Source organism: Micropterus dolomieu, linkage group LG15 (genome assembly GCF_021292245.1).
Source record: "Micropterus dolomieu isolate WLL.071019.BEF.003 ecotype Adirondacks linkage group LG15, ASM2129224v1, whole genome shotgun sequence".
NCBI classification, from domain to species: domain Eukaryota; kingdom Metazoa; phylum Chordata; class Actinopteri; order Centrarchiformes; family Centrarchidae; genus Micropterus; species Micropterus dolomieu.
In genome coordinates, this window is record NC_060164.1 from 2,186,219 (window position 1) to 2,199,192 (window position 12,974).

Consider the following 12,974-nt stretch of genomic DNA (forward strand, 5'->3'; position numbering starts at 1 on the left):
TATTGTTATTAAAAACATGGAAAAGGTAACAAAAAAAGCCATGTGAAAAGTAATTATATTTAACTAATAAGTGAATGTTCCTCCCAGAAACTGTGTGTGAAGCCAGGTACTGTTTTCTTGGATGGGGCACTTAATAAGTGGGGGGTATGGGGGTCCCTGGGACACGAGGGAGAGAGAGAGAGGGACGAGCGAGAGGATGTGCTGCACGAATCTGCGCTGCCTGCAGCTCTGCAGCCAAATACGATTTTAAATAGGCAAAAATTTCAAATCAAAAATCAATGTGTGGCGGTCAGCGTTGATTTTGTGGTGGGCGCCACAAATAAATGAACGTACGGGAAACACTGTAACTTATCTGCTCATGTTCAAAACATTCTGCACATTCAGAATCTCTCCCACTTATCTGTGTTCTCTGACATGTAAAGAAAAAAAGTCGTAATAGGAAACTAAGGTCATTAGCCTATTTAAAGAGAATTCATAATATTTTACTACATGCCTTATACTGCATTATATTACTGATTCGCTGGAAGTATCCCCTCGCCGTCTAAAACTGAATGAGACAAGGAGGTGCTCATGCCTGGGGAAAACGAAACTAACAGAAATCTCACGACAAATGTTAAAAAAACATGTTAACTTCAGCACCTCTGATAAAGTGCAAACAGTAATAATAAATAAATAAACAGTCCCCAACAGAGCAAGTCAGGGCTTCAGTTTTTAACCTAACTGAAACTCCTGTATATGACCGCTTTGGCACAAACTGTCTGCAACTCACAGCGCGAGGTGGCTCCACGTCACTCGCTGGTGTCACAGTGAAGTTGCTTTCAGGGTGAGTGTGACAACAGAATATCCATCTTGTAAATGTGTAACCACTGCCATAACAAGACGGTGTATTCCTCAGAGTTTACACAGTAAACGCCATGTGGGTAAAATTTTAGAGATGATACTCTGACTTCCCGTTCCTGTGAAGGCAGCAGGAAGTAGCTGACGGAGAAAAAATACACAGTCTCGTCCAGTCGTGGTGGACCAAACTGGCAGGTTTTAATGTTGCAGACCACAGTTTTTTTGCAAGTAGTTTAAAGAGGTGGTATTATGCTTTTTGGCTTTTCCCTTCTCCTTTATTGAGTTATATCTTTTTTGTGCATGTAACAGGTTTGCAAAGTGAAAAAGTCAGCATAAAGTCAGGACACCAGCAACAGTTCAACGTTTAGTCCTGATGGTAAGATGTGGAACAATGATGTTGTGGACTTGAGAGTAACTTATACCATCTGCTAGGTTACGGCCGCAGTCTGAAGCGGCTTTGATTTGGATCACACTACCTTGTTTCTTACGACCCGCCCTTCTCTGCTTCTGATTGGCTAGTAGTCCTTACCTGTGAACTAAGCATGTGCAACTCCCAACAAAGATTTTGTAGAAGTAAGATGCATCACTCTGTAGCTCAAGAGCGGAGCGTACAACACACAGGGTGAAAAGAGGAGCTGCAGCAATGTGCAGTATGAGAAAAACATGGTGTTTTTTGAAAATTAAACCATGTAAACCTGTTCTGGTACAACCCCTAATTAAGATTTTGGACCTGAAAATGAGCATAATACCACCTCTTTAAAGTTTAAACTCGTATTGTTGTGAATCTCTGGTTTAAACTCGCCTTAGAGTTTCCAACCAACAAACGCCCCCCAAAAGCAGCTCAGCGCCCCACCTTTCCAAAATATTGCTTCCAGGGCCCCCCACCGTCCTCAGAACACCCCCGTTGAGAAACACTACAGGGTGTATCCTGAAAGTTTCCCAACCAATGTGTAAACATTTGGGGTGACTCTTCATGATCTACAAACAAAAACCATATTCCTGAGTTTCAGTGAAGAGGTTTCGGAGCTGTTGATCACTAGTGACACAATGGAACATTGTTTTAAGAGTGTGAGTCTGAGACTGTTTCCTATTCATATATCCAGAAGACATGCATTTATTTGGAGTAATGTCCTGCTTTGGTCTCCATCAACTCCTGAGAAAAAGTATCTATGTCTGGTAACTCTGTGTGTCTGCTGTTTTCTGCTGGGCAGGTAGTGAGTTTATCAGATATTTTCCATGAAAACAGCAGCATCTTGTTGGAAACAGACAAGAGCTGTGAACGTGAACCAAAACAATGAGCTGAAAGAAGCCAAAAAGGTCAGTACAGCTGAGGGAACCACAGAGCCAGGTGATAATTCTCTGTGTGCTCGTTGCTATGAGCAACACCTTTCACAATAGCCATTTAGCTCACTGGTAATATAAAAATACTGATGAGTGCAACATAGTCAAAATATTCTCTATGCAAATGTTTTTTGAGGAAAGAAATGTTTTCAGTGCCTTCCCTGTGAGGGATCAAGGATACTCACAATACATTATGGCAAGAAACATTAATGTAAACATACCTGTTTACAAAAAACCTAACCCAAGTACCTGAAATTTAGAGACAAGAAGAAGCTCTGCATATTTGTGGTATGCCACAAGTTACAACTAGTAGGAAATCTGCTCAATTGTTTTATAGCAGAAAATAGAAAGACAGCACTGTATTTCCAGATCAAACAGAGATTTAGCTTCTGGAAGGTTTCTGGTCATATATTGAGTAGAAAATACCAAATATTTCCATTTACACTTTTCAACCGTTTGGCAGTGGGTTAGGGTTACTGTGCTGCTTTGGCAATACTGTTTCTGATACGTAATCATACTAATTGAGTTTCTAAACTGAAAGCAAATTAGGAGAGTGGAATATGAAAAAAGGTACTGTGGGAGGAATAGGTGGGAGTAAAAAACAAGACAGATAGAAGGAAGGAGAAGGAGGTAGTGATTAGTTGGAGAATAAGACAGAAGAATGATGAAGGAAGGACAGTGCTAGATAAAGACTGAGTGAGATTTGACAGAAAAAAGTGGCGGAGAGAGTATAAAAGGTTAACACGTGGGCAATGAGAGATCTACAAAGCTGGTAACAAACCCAATTTCCCCCCAACAAAAGATCGATGGACCACATTAAATTCAATGTCGTTCCAATCCAAGGCAATGAAAACAATTACCGTGTCCACGCCTAATCAGGAATGCATTGGCTGTGAACTGATGTGTGTTGGGACTGCAGCAAAGCCTGAACAGCAGAACGTGAAGCAGCAGGAAGGTCGTTTTGTGTACAGCAGCAAAAGGTTGGTTTGCGCTGTGCATTCATATTGACCAACAATCTGAAACACCAGGTATCACAGGGAAAGCATTAACGAAACTAGTCAGGGGAAAACTGACTTTTTAAGATATTAGGGCTTTTGGTACCATCCCACTACAAAAAAAGCCCTTGCTGACTAAACTACCTATTTAATTATAAAGATTTTCTTTGCATATGTAATCCAGTTCATTGTTCAACCATGTTTTTTCAGTCAGAGACACTTCAATGAATTGGCCATTTATAGTTAATGACTATAGTTAGATTTAACAAAAAAGATATTTGAGGAAACTCTCAAAGAATCAGAGAATTTTGCTGGGAGAACTAATCTCCTAAACACATCAACAATAACAAAAGCCTTGATGCACACGACGGGGTGGAGGAAGAATTGACAGAGCAGTCGTGTTCCCATCAACATTCTTTTATGCGCATTTTGAAGTATCACATTACAAAAGGTTGATGGAAATGGCAAAACAACTTCCTTAATTTTGCGAGCAGCTGATATATAAAGCATGAATGATGCAAGTCAGATGCCAGTCAGCAAATCAATTGTGACTTCAGTTCGCTGCTTGAACTAATGCAACGCTCCATTTCTAGCAGCATTTATTTATTCAAAGGAATTGTCTCATTCTAGATTTTGGCTTCCCATTTGGCGGGTCGCCCTCCTTACACAGTGGATGTTAAACCAGTAATTCAATTCAATTCAAGACCTTTATTTGTCCCCGAGGCGCAATTAGTTTTGCTGCAGTAGCAAAGAATATGACATACAGTACAGGACAACAATGACGACAACATTGATTAAAAAATAAAGGGTCAGACATATGGGTCTTCGACATATAGTGGAAGATTCGATGCTTCGATGGGCGGAGCCTGATTCAACAGTCAATCTCACAGTCGAAGCTTCGCAGCAAAACAAGGATCATGCTATTTTGGCGATATGGGGGTGCTCAACGTCTGATTTTACATAGAACTACCAGTTTTTTCCCAATAAGTTAATATACAGCCTATTACAATATACATTTCAATGTTTAATGCTGTAAATAAACATGTAAAAAGAAAAAAAACTCAATAAATGTTTTTAAAGTGCGTGAAAAAATCCTAAATTGTAACCCTAACCCTGGGTCGTCAGTGCGCATGTGTAGGCGTAGCGTGTAGGTAGGGGCAGTGGAGGAACACTTGCTGAAGAGAAGGAGCCCCAGCTTCACCGGTGTTGTGCTGATTTGTTCGCACCTCGCGGGACCTTCGGATAATTTATCACCGTTGATGAACCACATAAAGAATATTGCATAACATTTTTAAATAGCCTGCTATTTGAAATAGACCTGCGAGGAACCGCGACATGCATCCAGTTGTAGGCAGCACGGCATGCACGCTAAACTCTACACAAGACCGGTGAATGACAGGCGCGCGCGCGAGAGAGAGAGAGAGAGAGAGAACTACACTTGCCTTGGCCTCAACATTACATACACAGGGAACTTCAACATGGCCGTGAAAGATCTGAGGGACAAAGCAAAGAGAGCTTTCTATGCAATAAAAAGAAACATTAAAATATATATTCCAATTGAAATCTGGCTGAAAATTTTCCTATTTGTACTAGAACCAATAATTCTATATGGTAGCGAAATCTGGGGGCAAAAACTTGAATTTAACAAATGGGACAAAACAACCATAGAATCTTTCCATACCGAGTTCTGTAAGAGCATCCTGCAGGTGCAGAGAACGACACCAAATAACCTGTGCAGAGCAGAGCTCGGCCAATACCCCCTCTTCCTAAAAATACAGAAAAGATCACTTAAATTTTACAATCACTTAAAATCAGTTAACCCCCAGACATATCATCACAAAGCCCTAACATACCAGGAGCTGAAACCAGAGAAGAGTCCCCTCAGCCAGCTGGTCCTGAGGCTCTCTGCAGTAACAAGTCCCCAACAGCCTCAGGACAGCAACACCAACTCAAGCAGACCAAACCAAATTATCAACAAGCAGAAAGAAATATATATTGAATATGGTACCAGTGGAACCTCAGACTGATGAATAATAGTACAGATTTTCAAATTATTATTATTTTGATATTTTAGTAATTGTTTTGTTTTTACATTTAACACAGATAGTTTTTTTTAAATAATATTATTTTTTTAATCAATGAATTATTTAAAAAAAAAAATGTGTCTATTAATATATACACACACACACTTACTGTTTTATTTATTTATTTTATTTTTAATATATTTTTATTTTTTAACACACACGCTTACCATTTTATTTATTTATTTTAATTTTTAATATATATATTTTTTTAAACACACACACACACACACACACACACACACACACACACACACGCTTACTGTTTTATTTATTCATTTTATTTTTAATATATATATTTTTTAAAACACACACACACTTACCATTTTGTTTATTTTATTTTTAAGATACTTTTATTTTTTTTAACATACACACACACACGCGCGCTTACCATTTTATTTATTTTATTTAAATTTTTAATATATTTTTTTTTAACACACACACTTACTGTTTTATTTATTTATTTTATTTTTAATATATTTTTATTTTTTAACACACACAAGCACACACACACACTTACTGTTTTATTTATTTATTTTATTTTTTAACACACACACACACACACACACACTTGCCGTTTTATTTATTTATTTTATTTAAATTTTTTATATTTCTTCATTTTTTTTAACAAACACACATACGCTTTGATTACTTTACGCTTTAATTACTTGTTTAATGAAATGTATGGGGTTGATTGTTCTCATGTTGTATGTATGATGCTTTGGCAATATTGTTGTTACACATAAAAAGCTAATTTGAATTGAATTGAATTGAATTGAATTAAATTGAATTGAGAGAGAGAGAAAAGGGTCAACAATAAGCCTCAGTTTAGCTGGAAAGTTACAGTGTAGGGTGAATGAATAGAGACTGCAGCTCCGCTGCTTCTCAAGATTAAAGCGGAGCTTTAGTGAGAAAGTCCAAAATCCAGCCCAAAAGGTTGCAGTTCCAACATGAAATTTTATGAGCTACTGCACCAATAAATGTGGCTGGATGGTGTTGAAGGCAGACGAAAAATCCACAAACCGCAGTCTGGCATGTTTTTTGTGACCTTGTAATTGCTTGTATATGAGGTTGAGCAGAGTTATGGTAGTGTCCTGCACCCCCCTGTTGGCTCTGTATGCAACATGTAGGGGGTCGAGGAGGTGTTCAGTCCTACCCAGCAGTTCTTTCTTTATCAGTTTTTCAAAGGACTAATGAAGTTAGAGCCACAAGTCTGTAGTCATTCAGAATTTTGGGGTGGTTGCTTTTTGCGATGGGAATAATTGTAGATTGTTTCCATATGTTTGGGACTCTGTATTGGCACAAAGACAGGTTAAAAATATGATAAAAAATGAAGCCTAATTGGTCCGCACAATGGGTAGTAGCCGCATCTGCTAACGTTGTCGGGGCCAGGGCCAAGTGTTCACAACATTGCGTTCAGGAAAAAAAGGAGTAAGAAGAAGAAGAATTAATTAGACTGTCCCTTAATGCACCCGTTTCTTTACAAAAATCATGGACATCGAGTTTACACCTCTTTATTTCCCGTTTGATCTATTTTTGTATAGAGTTTAGTTCAGTGACACTGCCATGTTTAAAAGCATATTTTTTCTTAGATGTTTGCTCACCCAAGGTTTACTGTTGGGGTAAATCTTTACATCTCTGGAATTACAGTATCTTCACAGTATGAGATCCAGGAACACAAAACATTTGTGAGCTCATCCAGGTCCTCAAATTATGTAATGAACTCCTCCCACACCGTACAGTCCAGGCGGCAGCGTTCCTTGATGTACAAACGCACACCCCCACCTTGCGACTTCTTGGTGATTGCATCCTCTCAGTCCGTACGCATCGGCACACCAAACCCGTCCATAGCCATCTCGCTGTCCAGGTCATTCTTCCCCAGCTTTGTTTCCATCAGCACCAGGATGCAAGCTTCCTTAAATTTATAATAACGGACATGGGCCTGGAGATCGTCGATCTTGTTGCGGAGGGGCCGGGCATTGGCCATTATAATGGAAGCCAGGGCGATGCGCTCCAACGGTTGCCGTCTCGCTCCTCTCCGGCCCCGCTTCCTCACTTTGCGGAGAGGTGCGCCAGCGTGACCTCTCTTCCCCGAGCCATGATCAAGCTCCTCAAAGTTAGGGAACACCAAGTTAAAAGGTGGGTTGTTGAATCCAAGCAGAACGTCTCTGGTGTACTGGATTTTATTTGGAGGGTCACCGTCCCGACAACACGAGTGCCTGCCACTCCATGCCAGTGGTAAGTAACAGTGATCTCTGTGGCTTGTGGAGACCAGTCCAAGAATGCAACACCAGGGTACAGATAAGCTGCGGGTCTGCTTTACATCACTAGAAACTGTAGAATATAAAAGCTACCGAACCAAAACAATAAAATCATACAAACAAATGCCACACTACTGCTGCCGGTGCTGAATTCTGCCTGCCTGCCTGCCTGCCTGCCTGCCGACAATTGTATGCACCTCGTCGGCGATAACGTAACTTATGCTGAGAAAAGAGGCTAAAAAATCTTTTCTGCCAAATTATGCATCCACCTCTTTAGGTACTTTTCAGACACTTCAAACTATTTACTGAATGTCAAGGAATGGTATTTCTACTAAGTGTATTAAAATATTAAAGACTGTAAATGTTCATAAAATATATACTTCAAATTATTTAACACCACTGATGAACGACACGCTCTATCAGCTCTTGTGCTAAAAAATGTGTGGTGCTCTATTTGTCTACATGTCTCTTCTTACTTCTAATAAAACAGATGATTACTGCTGCTACTCCTTCTTTTTCTCCTTCCACTTGTACATATTCAACATAGTGACAAAACACGCTCTGTAAAGCTGTTTGTCCATTTGGGCTCCGGTAGAAACATGGCGGCGCAACATAGCGATGTCCATGTAAGAGGACCCGTGGTGTATGTAGATAGAATGGCTTATTCTGAGGTAATAAATACATAACGGGTCATTATGTCAGGTCTTTATACACCACTGAAAACATAGTTATGGATATTATATTGTATTTCAGTCAACAGATCCTCCTAAATATTACACACAGGACCTTTTTAGGGGAAACATTTTTTATAGCACAAAATAGATGTACAAGCACAGTGCTCAAAAAAAAACATATACACATCATTATCAGCCAAACTCATACATGGTCAAAACACAATACATAAATCTCCTCTGAAAAGAGGACACCTCCATTAAGAGTATCTGCAGGGAGAGAGCAACACGAAAACACATTATGTTATGCCTGTCCATTTGATTTCAGACATTTCCAACCATGCACAGTGTTACAAAAATGAGATTACATTGCTTTTCAATGCTACATCCCACACAGCTACTGTGAGACAGAGGAGAAAGAAACACGAAAATCCTAAATGTCACTCATAAAAGGCTTAAATTCCCCGCTGTATGTTCAGGATTTGGATGGACATGCTGCCAATATTCTTCTCGAAATGCTGGCAGACACGTTGAGTTTTCCTTTAGTCAGCTGCATCACCTGGATGACACCAAGTGATACAGCTGACAAACGGCTGGCGACATATTGTGAGTTGTGTTTGAAGAGAGAGAAAGCGGAATTGGGAGGGGAGGCCATCAATCGATAACCACTCTCAAGGTCCACCTACTAGTTTTCTCTGAGCTTTGACCGAAAACGGGAAGAGCACTGAATGGAAAGTCACAATCAAAGTCAAAGTCAAAGTGTCTCACATTCAACACTTCAACATTGCCAAGATGAAATCTGGAGTCAGGTCCATTCACTGATGAAAACCATGAGATGCGGTTGAAAGCTCAGAAAAAGCTAATAGGTGGACTTTTAGTTGACATTATTTTGTCACACTATTCTTGTTTACTATTTCATTCCAAATCACTTCTACTTTGCTGTTTTAATACATATAAATGCAGTCCAGAAAGATTAAAAGCCTTCCAGCAGCTTAAAGAGCATAATGACAAGGCCAAGAAAGATTCAGATGGTTAAAAGAACAGTGTTTCTGAGCAACAGAGTGGTGAGAATGACTTGACTTAACTGCTGTACTGATGGAATGGGTGCTACGGAAATGTACATTACGCTGAATTTACCGTGTGTGTCATTATTTAAATACCTTCTTTTATTTTATAGTTATTTTCATTGACAGTGAGGTCCCATCCAGCTTTTTTTTTTTTAAACATAAAAGGTTATGAGGATACTAGATCACAACATCTCCAGATGAAGTTCAAGGTAACAAAGACTCCACACCTAATGTTATAAAAAATGACAGATGATAGTCATTTTGAATTGAAGTGATCAAGATAAGGAAACTAGCTGCCAGAAATGGTAATACTGTATATGAATATTCATTAGGTACATGAAAGTGGACATAAGATCCCCCGGGTACCCGTGGCATACTAATTACATCAAAGCATGAGATAATGCCATTATAAAAAGTGCTTGATAAGCAGTGGTTAGAAAGCAGGTAGCAGCTTGTGTATCAGGTATTTATGCTTTGCATGCGGCTTATATTAAGTGGACAGTACCGACTGACATCACAAAAGGGAAACAGCGTACTGAACATGCACACAGAGGCATGACATTTAGTTTTTGTAGATCTCTACCACCTTCAGCACCTGCACAATAACAGGTCAAACAATGTGGACGGAAGAAAAAAAGATGACAACGCAATAATAAGCAAATAATGCGCTTTTCATGGTGAAACTTAAAGGGCAAGTTTCTCAGAGAGGAATTCCGCTGAGCTCATTCCGAAACTAAGGATGGCTTTCAAGAGATATCTTCTATTAATATGGCATAAAACAGAAACTTTAATCAGAAAATATTATCATCCGCTCTCATCAAGTCTATCAGACAAATCTGCTCAAGTAATATTTACTATATTTACTATACTTAATATTTAATATTTCAAGAATTATTTCAATAGACCTGACTTATGCTTCCACTGGACTGCAATTTGTTGTTCAAATCGAGGCTTTGACAACCAAGTACAAGGAGTTATTTTGTCTTGTTTTCACCAGTTGGCAAGTATCTCTACAATCAAACCATTTTTGTCTGCCACTGAGCTACAAAAATGTTTTTGTGCTTCCACTTCATCCCTTCTTCATTTTTGTAACCCCATTTAGCACTTTAGCACAAAAAAGACGCTTTTAGTGATGTCCAACGGCTTCAAGAATACAGCTCAAAATTCTATTCATCATTAAGCCCATACATACGAGGGAACACACTTAAGGCAGCAAATAAAAGCTCTTCTCACAAATCTTTAGTCGAGATTTACTGTTAAGTGCGAGCTTTTGCTCCACTAATTCTGTATTTTATTCATCTTTATAAGCATCAGCTAAAAACACACCTCTTCAAACTGACTTTTAACTTACCTGTATGATTCCATATCTTCCAAACTTTATCGTACTACTTTATTTATTTTATCCGGTTTGGCCTCTTCGGGTCTACAGTACTTGGACTGTTAGTATTGGTCATAATGTGGGTGAAACTGTAAAATGTTCATTTATAGAAATGTCAGATTGTGTGAATCGCAGGTTGACGATGTAAATAGAAACAAAAATACGCAAGCAGAGACATGCTCAACCTGCGCTATGTATTCTGTCATGTGCTGATTGGTTTGTTTGTAGATGTGGGTGGTAGCAGCAGTCACATTGTGAGCGAATTCTGCCACTGACCATTTTTGCGTAGGCTGTCTTTTGTAGCAAAAGCTCTAAATCAGCCATCAAGGAATTGTCTCACGGTGCGATCTAGGACAATCACTTTAGTTTGAAAAACAGAGATTTCTCCACATTTCTCTCACAGCTGTGACAGAGCTCCCATTTGAGACGGCCAAGATTGAAGAGTAGAGGCCTTAAGATGTGTCCCATCTATCCCAGCATCCCTGTGTACGGACTTTTGTTGCATAACACCCCCCTCGTTATCACTACATTTCATGCCTTCCTCTGCTATAAACTATCAAGTAAGAAAAATGATCCAAATACTCTTATAACAACTTAAACAGATTTTCTTTTATTAAAAATAGTGAATGCTGGCACAAAACACCAGCTATCAACGGCTTCGGTGTAAAAATATTTGTACTGAATTCCCAAAAACAATTTCATTCAAACCCTGGGGAGCACTGCATCACTGACTACCCATGCAGAAATGATGAAACCTGGAACCAACAAAGCTTACACACAACAAAACACACATGCAGCTCACCACCCTTAACAGAGAGGCTAGTGACACGACAACAAGACAATCCACCGTCCTCCTTTACATGTACGAGAGGCAGACGACACAAATGTCTTACCCTCGGAGGAGAGGCAGAGCGAGGTGATGGAACACACAAAGAGCAAACAACACTAAAAGAGAGAGAGGAAAAACAAACAGTGCGGAAGGAGATGAGTGGGAGATGAGGGATGTAAATTGGTTAGCGGTGGGAGCGAGGAGCAGGAGTAGGGGCGAGGGAGGCAAGGAGGAATACAGAGAACAAATACAAGACGGACAGGAAATGGAGGATGAAAAGGAGAATGAGGAAGAATAAACATGAGGATGGAAGACAGACAGTGCAGTTGAAAAGCAAGTCTATGACAAGAGGAAAGCAGAGGCTGCAGCGGTGCTATAGCTCTACGCTAGCAGCGGTAGTAGTCAAATTGTAAATTCTAAAATAGCTCTATTTACCTCAAATGAAGAGAGAGCCAGGCCTTTCTTAGTGCTGAACCAATCTGATCAAGTGGTATAGGTTATTGTAGATGTTACACATCCACATTGCCTGTGCTTCAAACTGAATGCATTTTAATGTCAAAGCTATGGTAGACCTTTACTGTGAAACCAAATGACAATGCCATTCACGGTTAGCTGACATTACCAAAACCTGACTCCATGTAGTGTTTCTTAAAATGAATATTTTAAAATAATAAGAAAAATAAATGCATGTATTTTCTGCACTTTCTGTCACATGGATGCTTGGACAAAGTAATGTAACTGTAACTGGTGTGTTCAGACTGTATATCTCCTATCCACCTACCACATGTACACAAAAATATTTACTCCAGCATCCTTTGCACTATTGTCTTGCTGTTTGAGACTGAATACCAACTTTGATTTGACAGTGTTTGGCACTTGTGGTAGCTGTAGGGGTTACTAGTAGCAGCAGCAGTAGTTGCAGTAGTGCTGCAGACAGTGGATTGTCTTCTTGTGGCTGACAGATGCCTTATTAACTCTATAAAAGAGAATAATAAAACTGTCACTGGCTGGATGAGCCAATGATGCCAAAGACAGACAGCCGCAGTGGAGGTAGGAGGAAGAATGAGGAGGAAGGGGAAGAGAAGGTTTGTCTAGGGGGAGAGGGAAAAAGGGAAAGCAGGAAGACAGAGGACAGCAGAGGGCAATTAGGAGGAGTGTTGGATGTGGAACGCGGGAGATGGAAAGATGAAGAGGACTGGAAGCAGGGAAGGTGGAGAGGATGAGGAGGTTGGATGACGATAAGGAGATGCAAAAACAGGAAGAGAGGATGACAAAGGGAGGGAAGAGAACCACAGTGTGTTGACTCATGATCAACAAAGGATAAACTGAGAAGATGACAAGAGGAGAAATACATAGCGAGGAAGGAGGACATAGTGGGCAGGAGGCCAGAACTGTGTGTATGTGTGTGTGTGTGTGTGTGTGTGTGTGTGTGTGTGTGTGTGTGTGTGCGCGCATGGAGTGAGGAGTAGTGTGTTGAAAATGCATTATCAATACACACTGAGATATCAATATCA

At 39.8% G+C, this 12,974-nt stretch overlaps 2 protein-coding genes across 2 annotated transcripts in view; both read right to left on the reverse strand.

The window, feature by feature from the left end:
- LOC123984460 (stromal membrane-associated protein 1-like) overlaps positions 1–1,381 on the reverse strand; it is a 40,233-nt gene extending 38,852 nt beyond the window's left edge. Inside the window, exon 1 of the mRNA XM_046071373.1 lies at positions 1,367–1,381. Coding sequence (XP_045927329.1) covers positions 1,367–1,381 — 15 coding nt within the window. The remainder of the gene's footprint in view (positions 1–1,366) is intronic.
- Positions 1,382–7,067: 5,686 nt separating this feature from the next.
- Positions 7,068–12,974, reverse strand: part of LOC123984461 (stromal membrane-associated protein 1-like) — an 80,594-nt gene continuing 74,687 nt past the window's right edge. The window contains exon 7 of the mRNA XM_046071374.1: positions 7,068–7,430. Coding sequence (XP_045927330.1) covers positions 7,068–7,430 — 363 coding nt within the window. The remainder of the gene's footprint in view (positions 7,431–12,974) is intronic.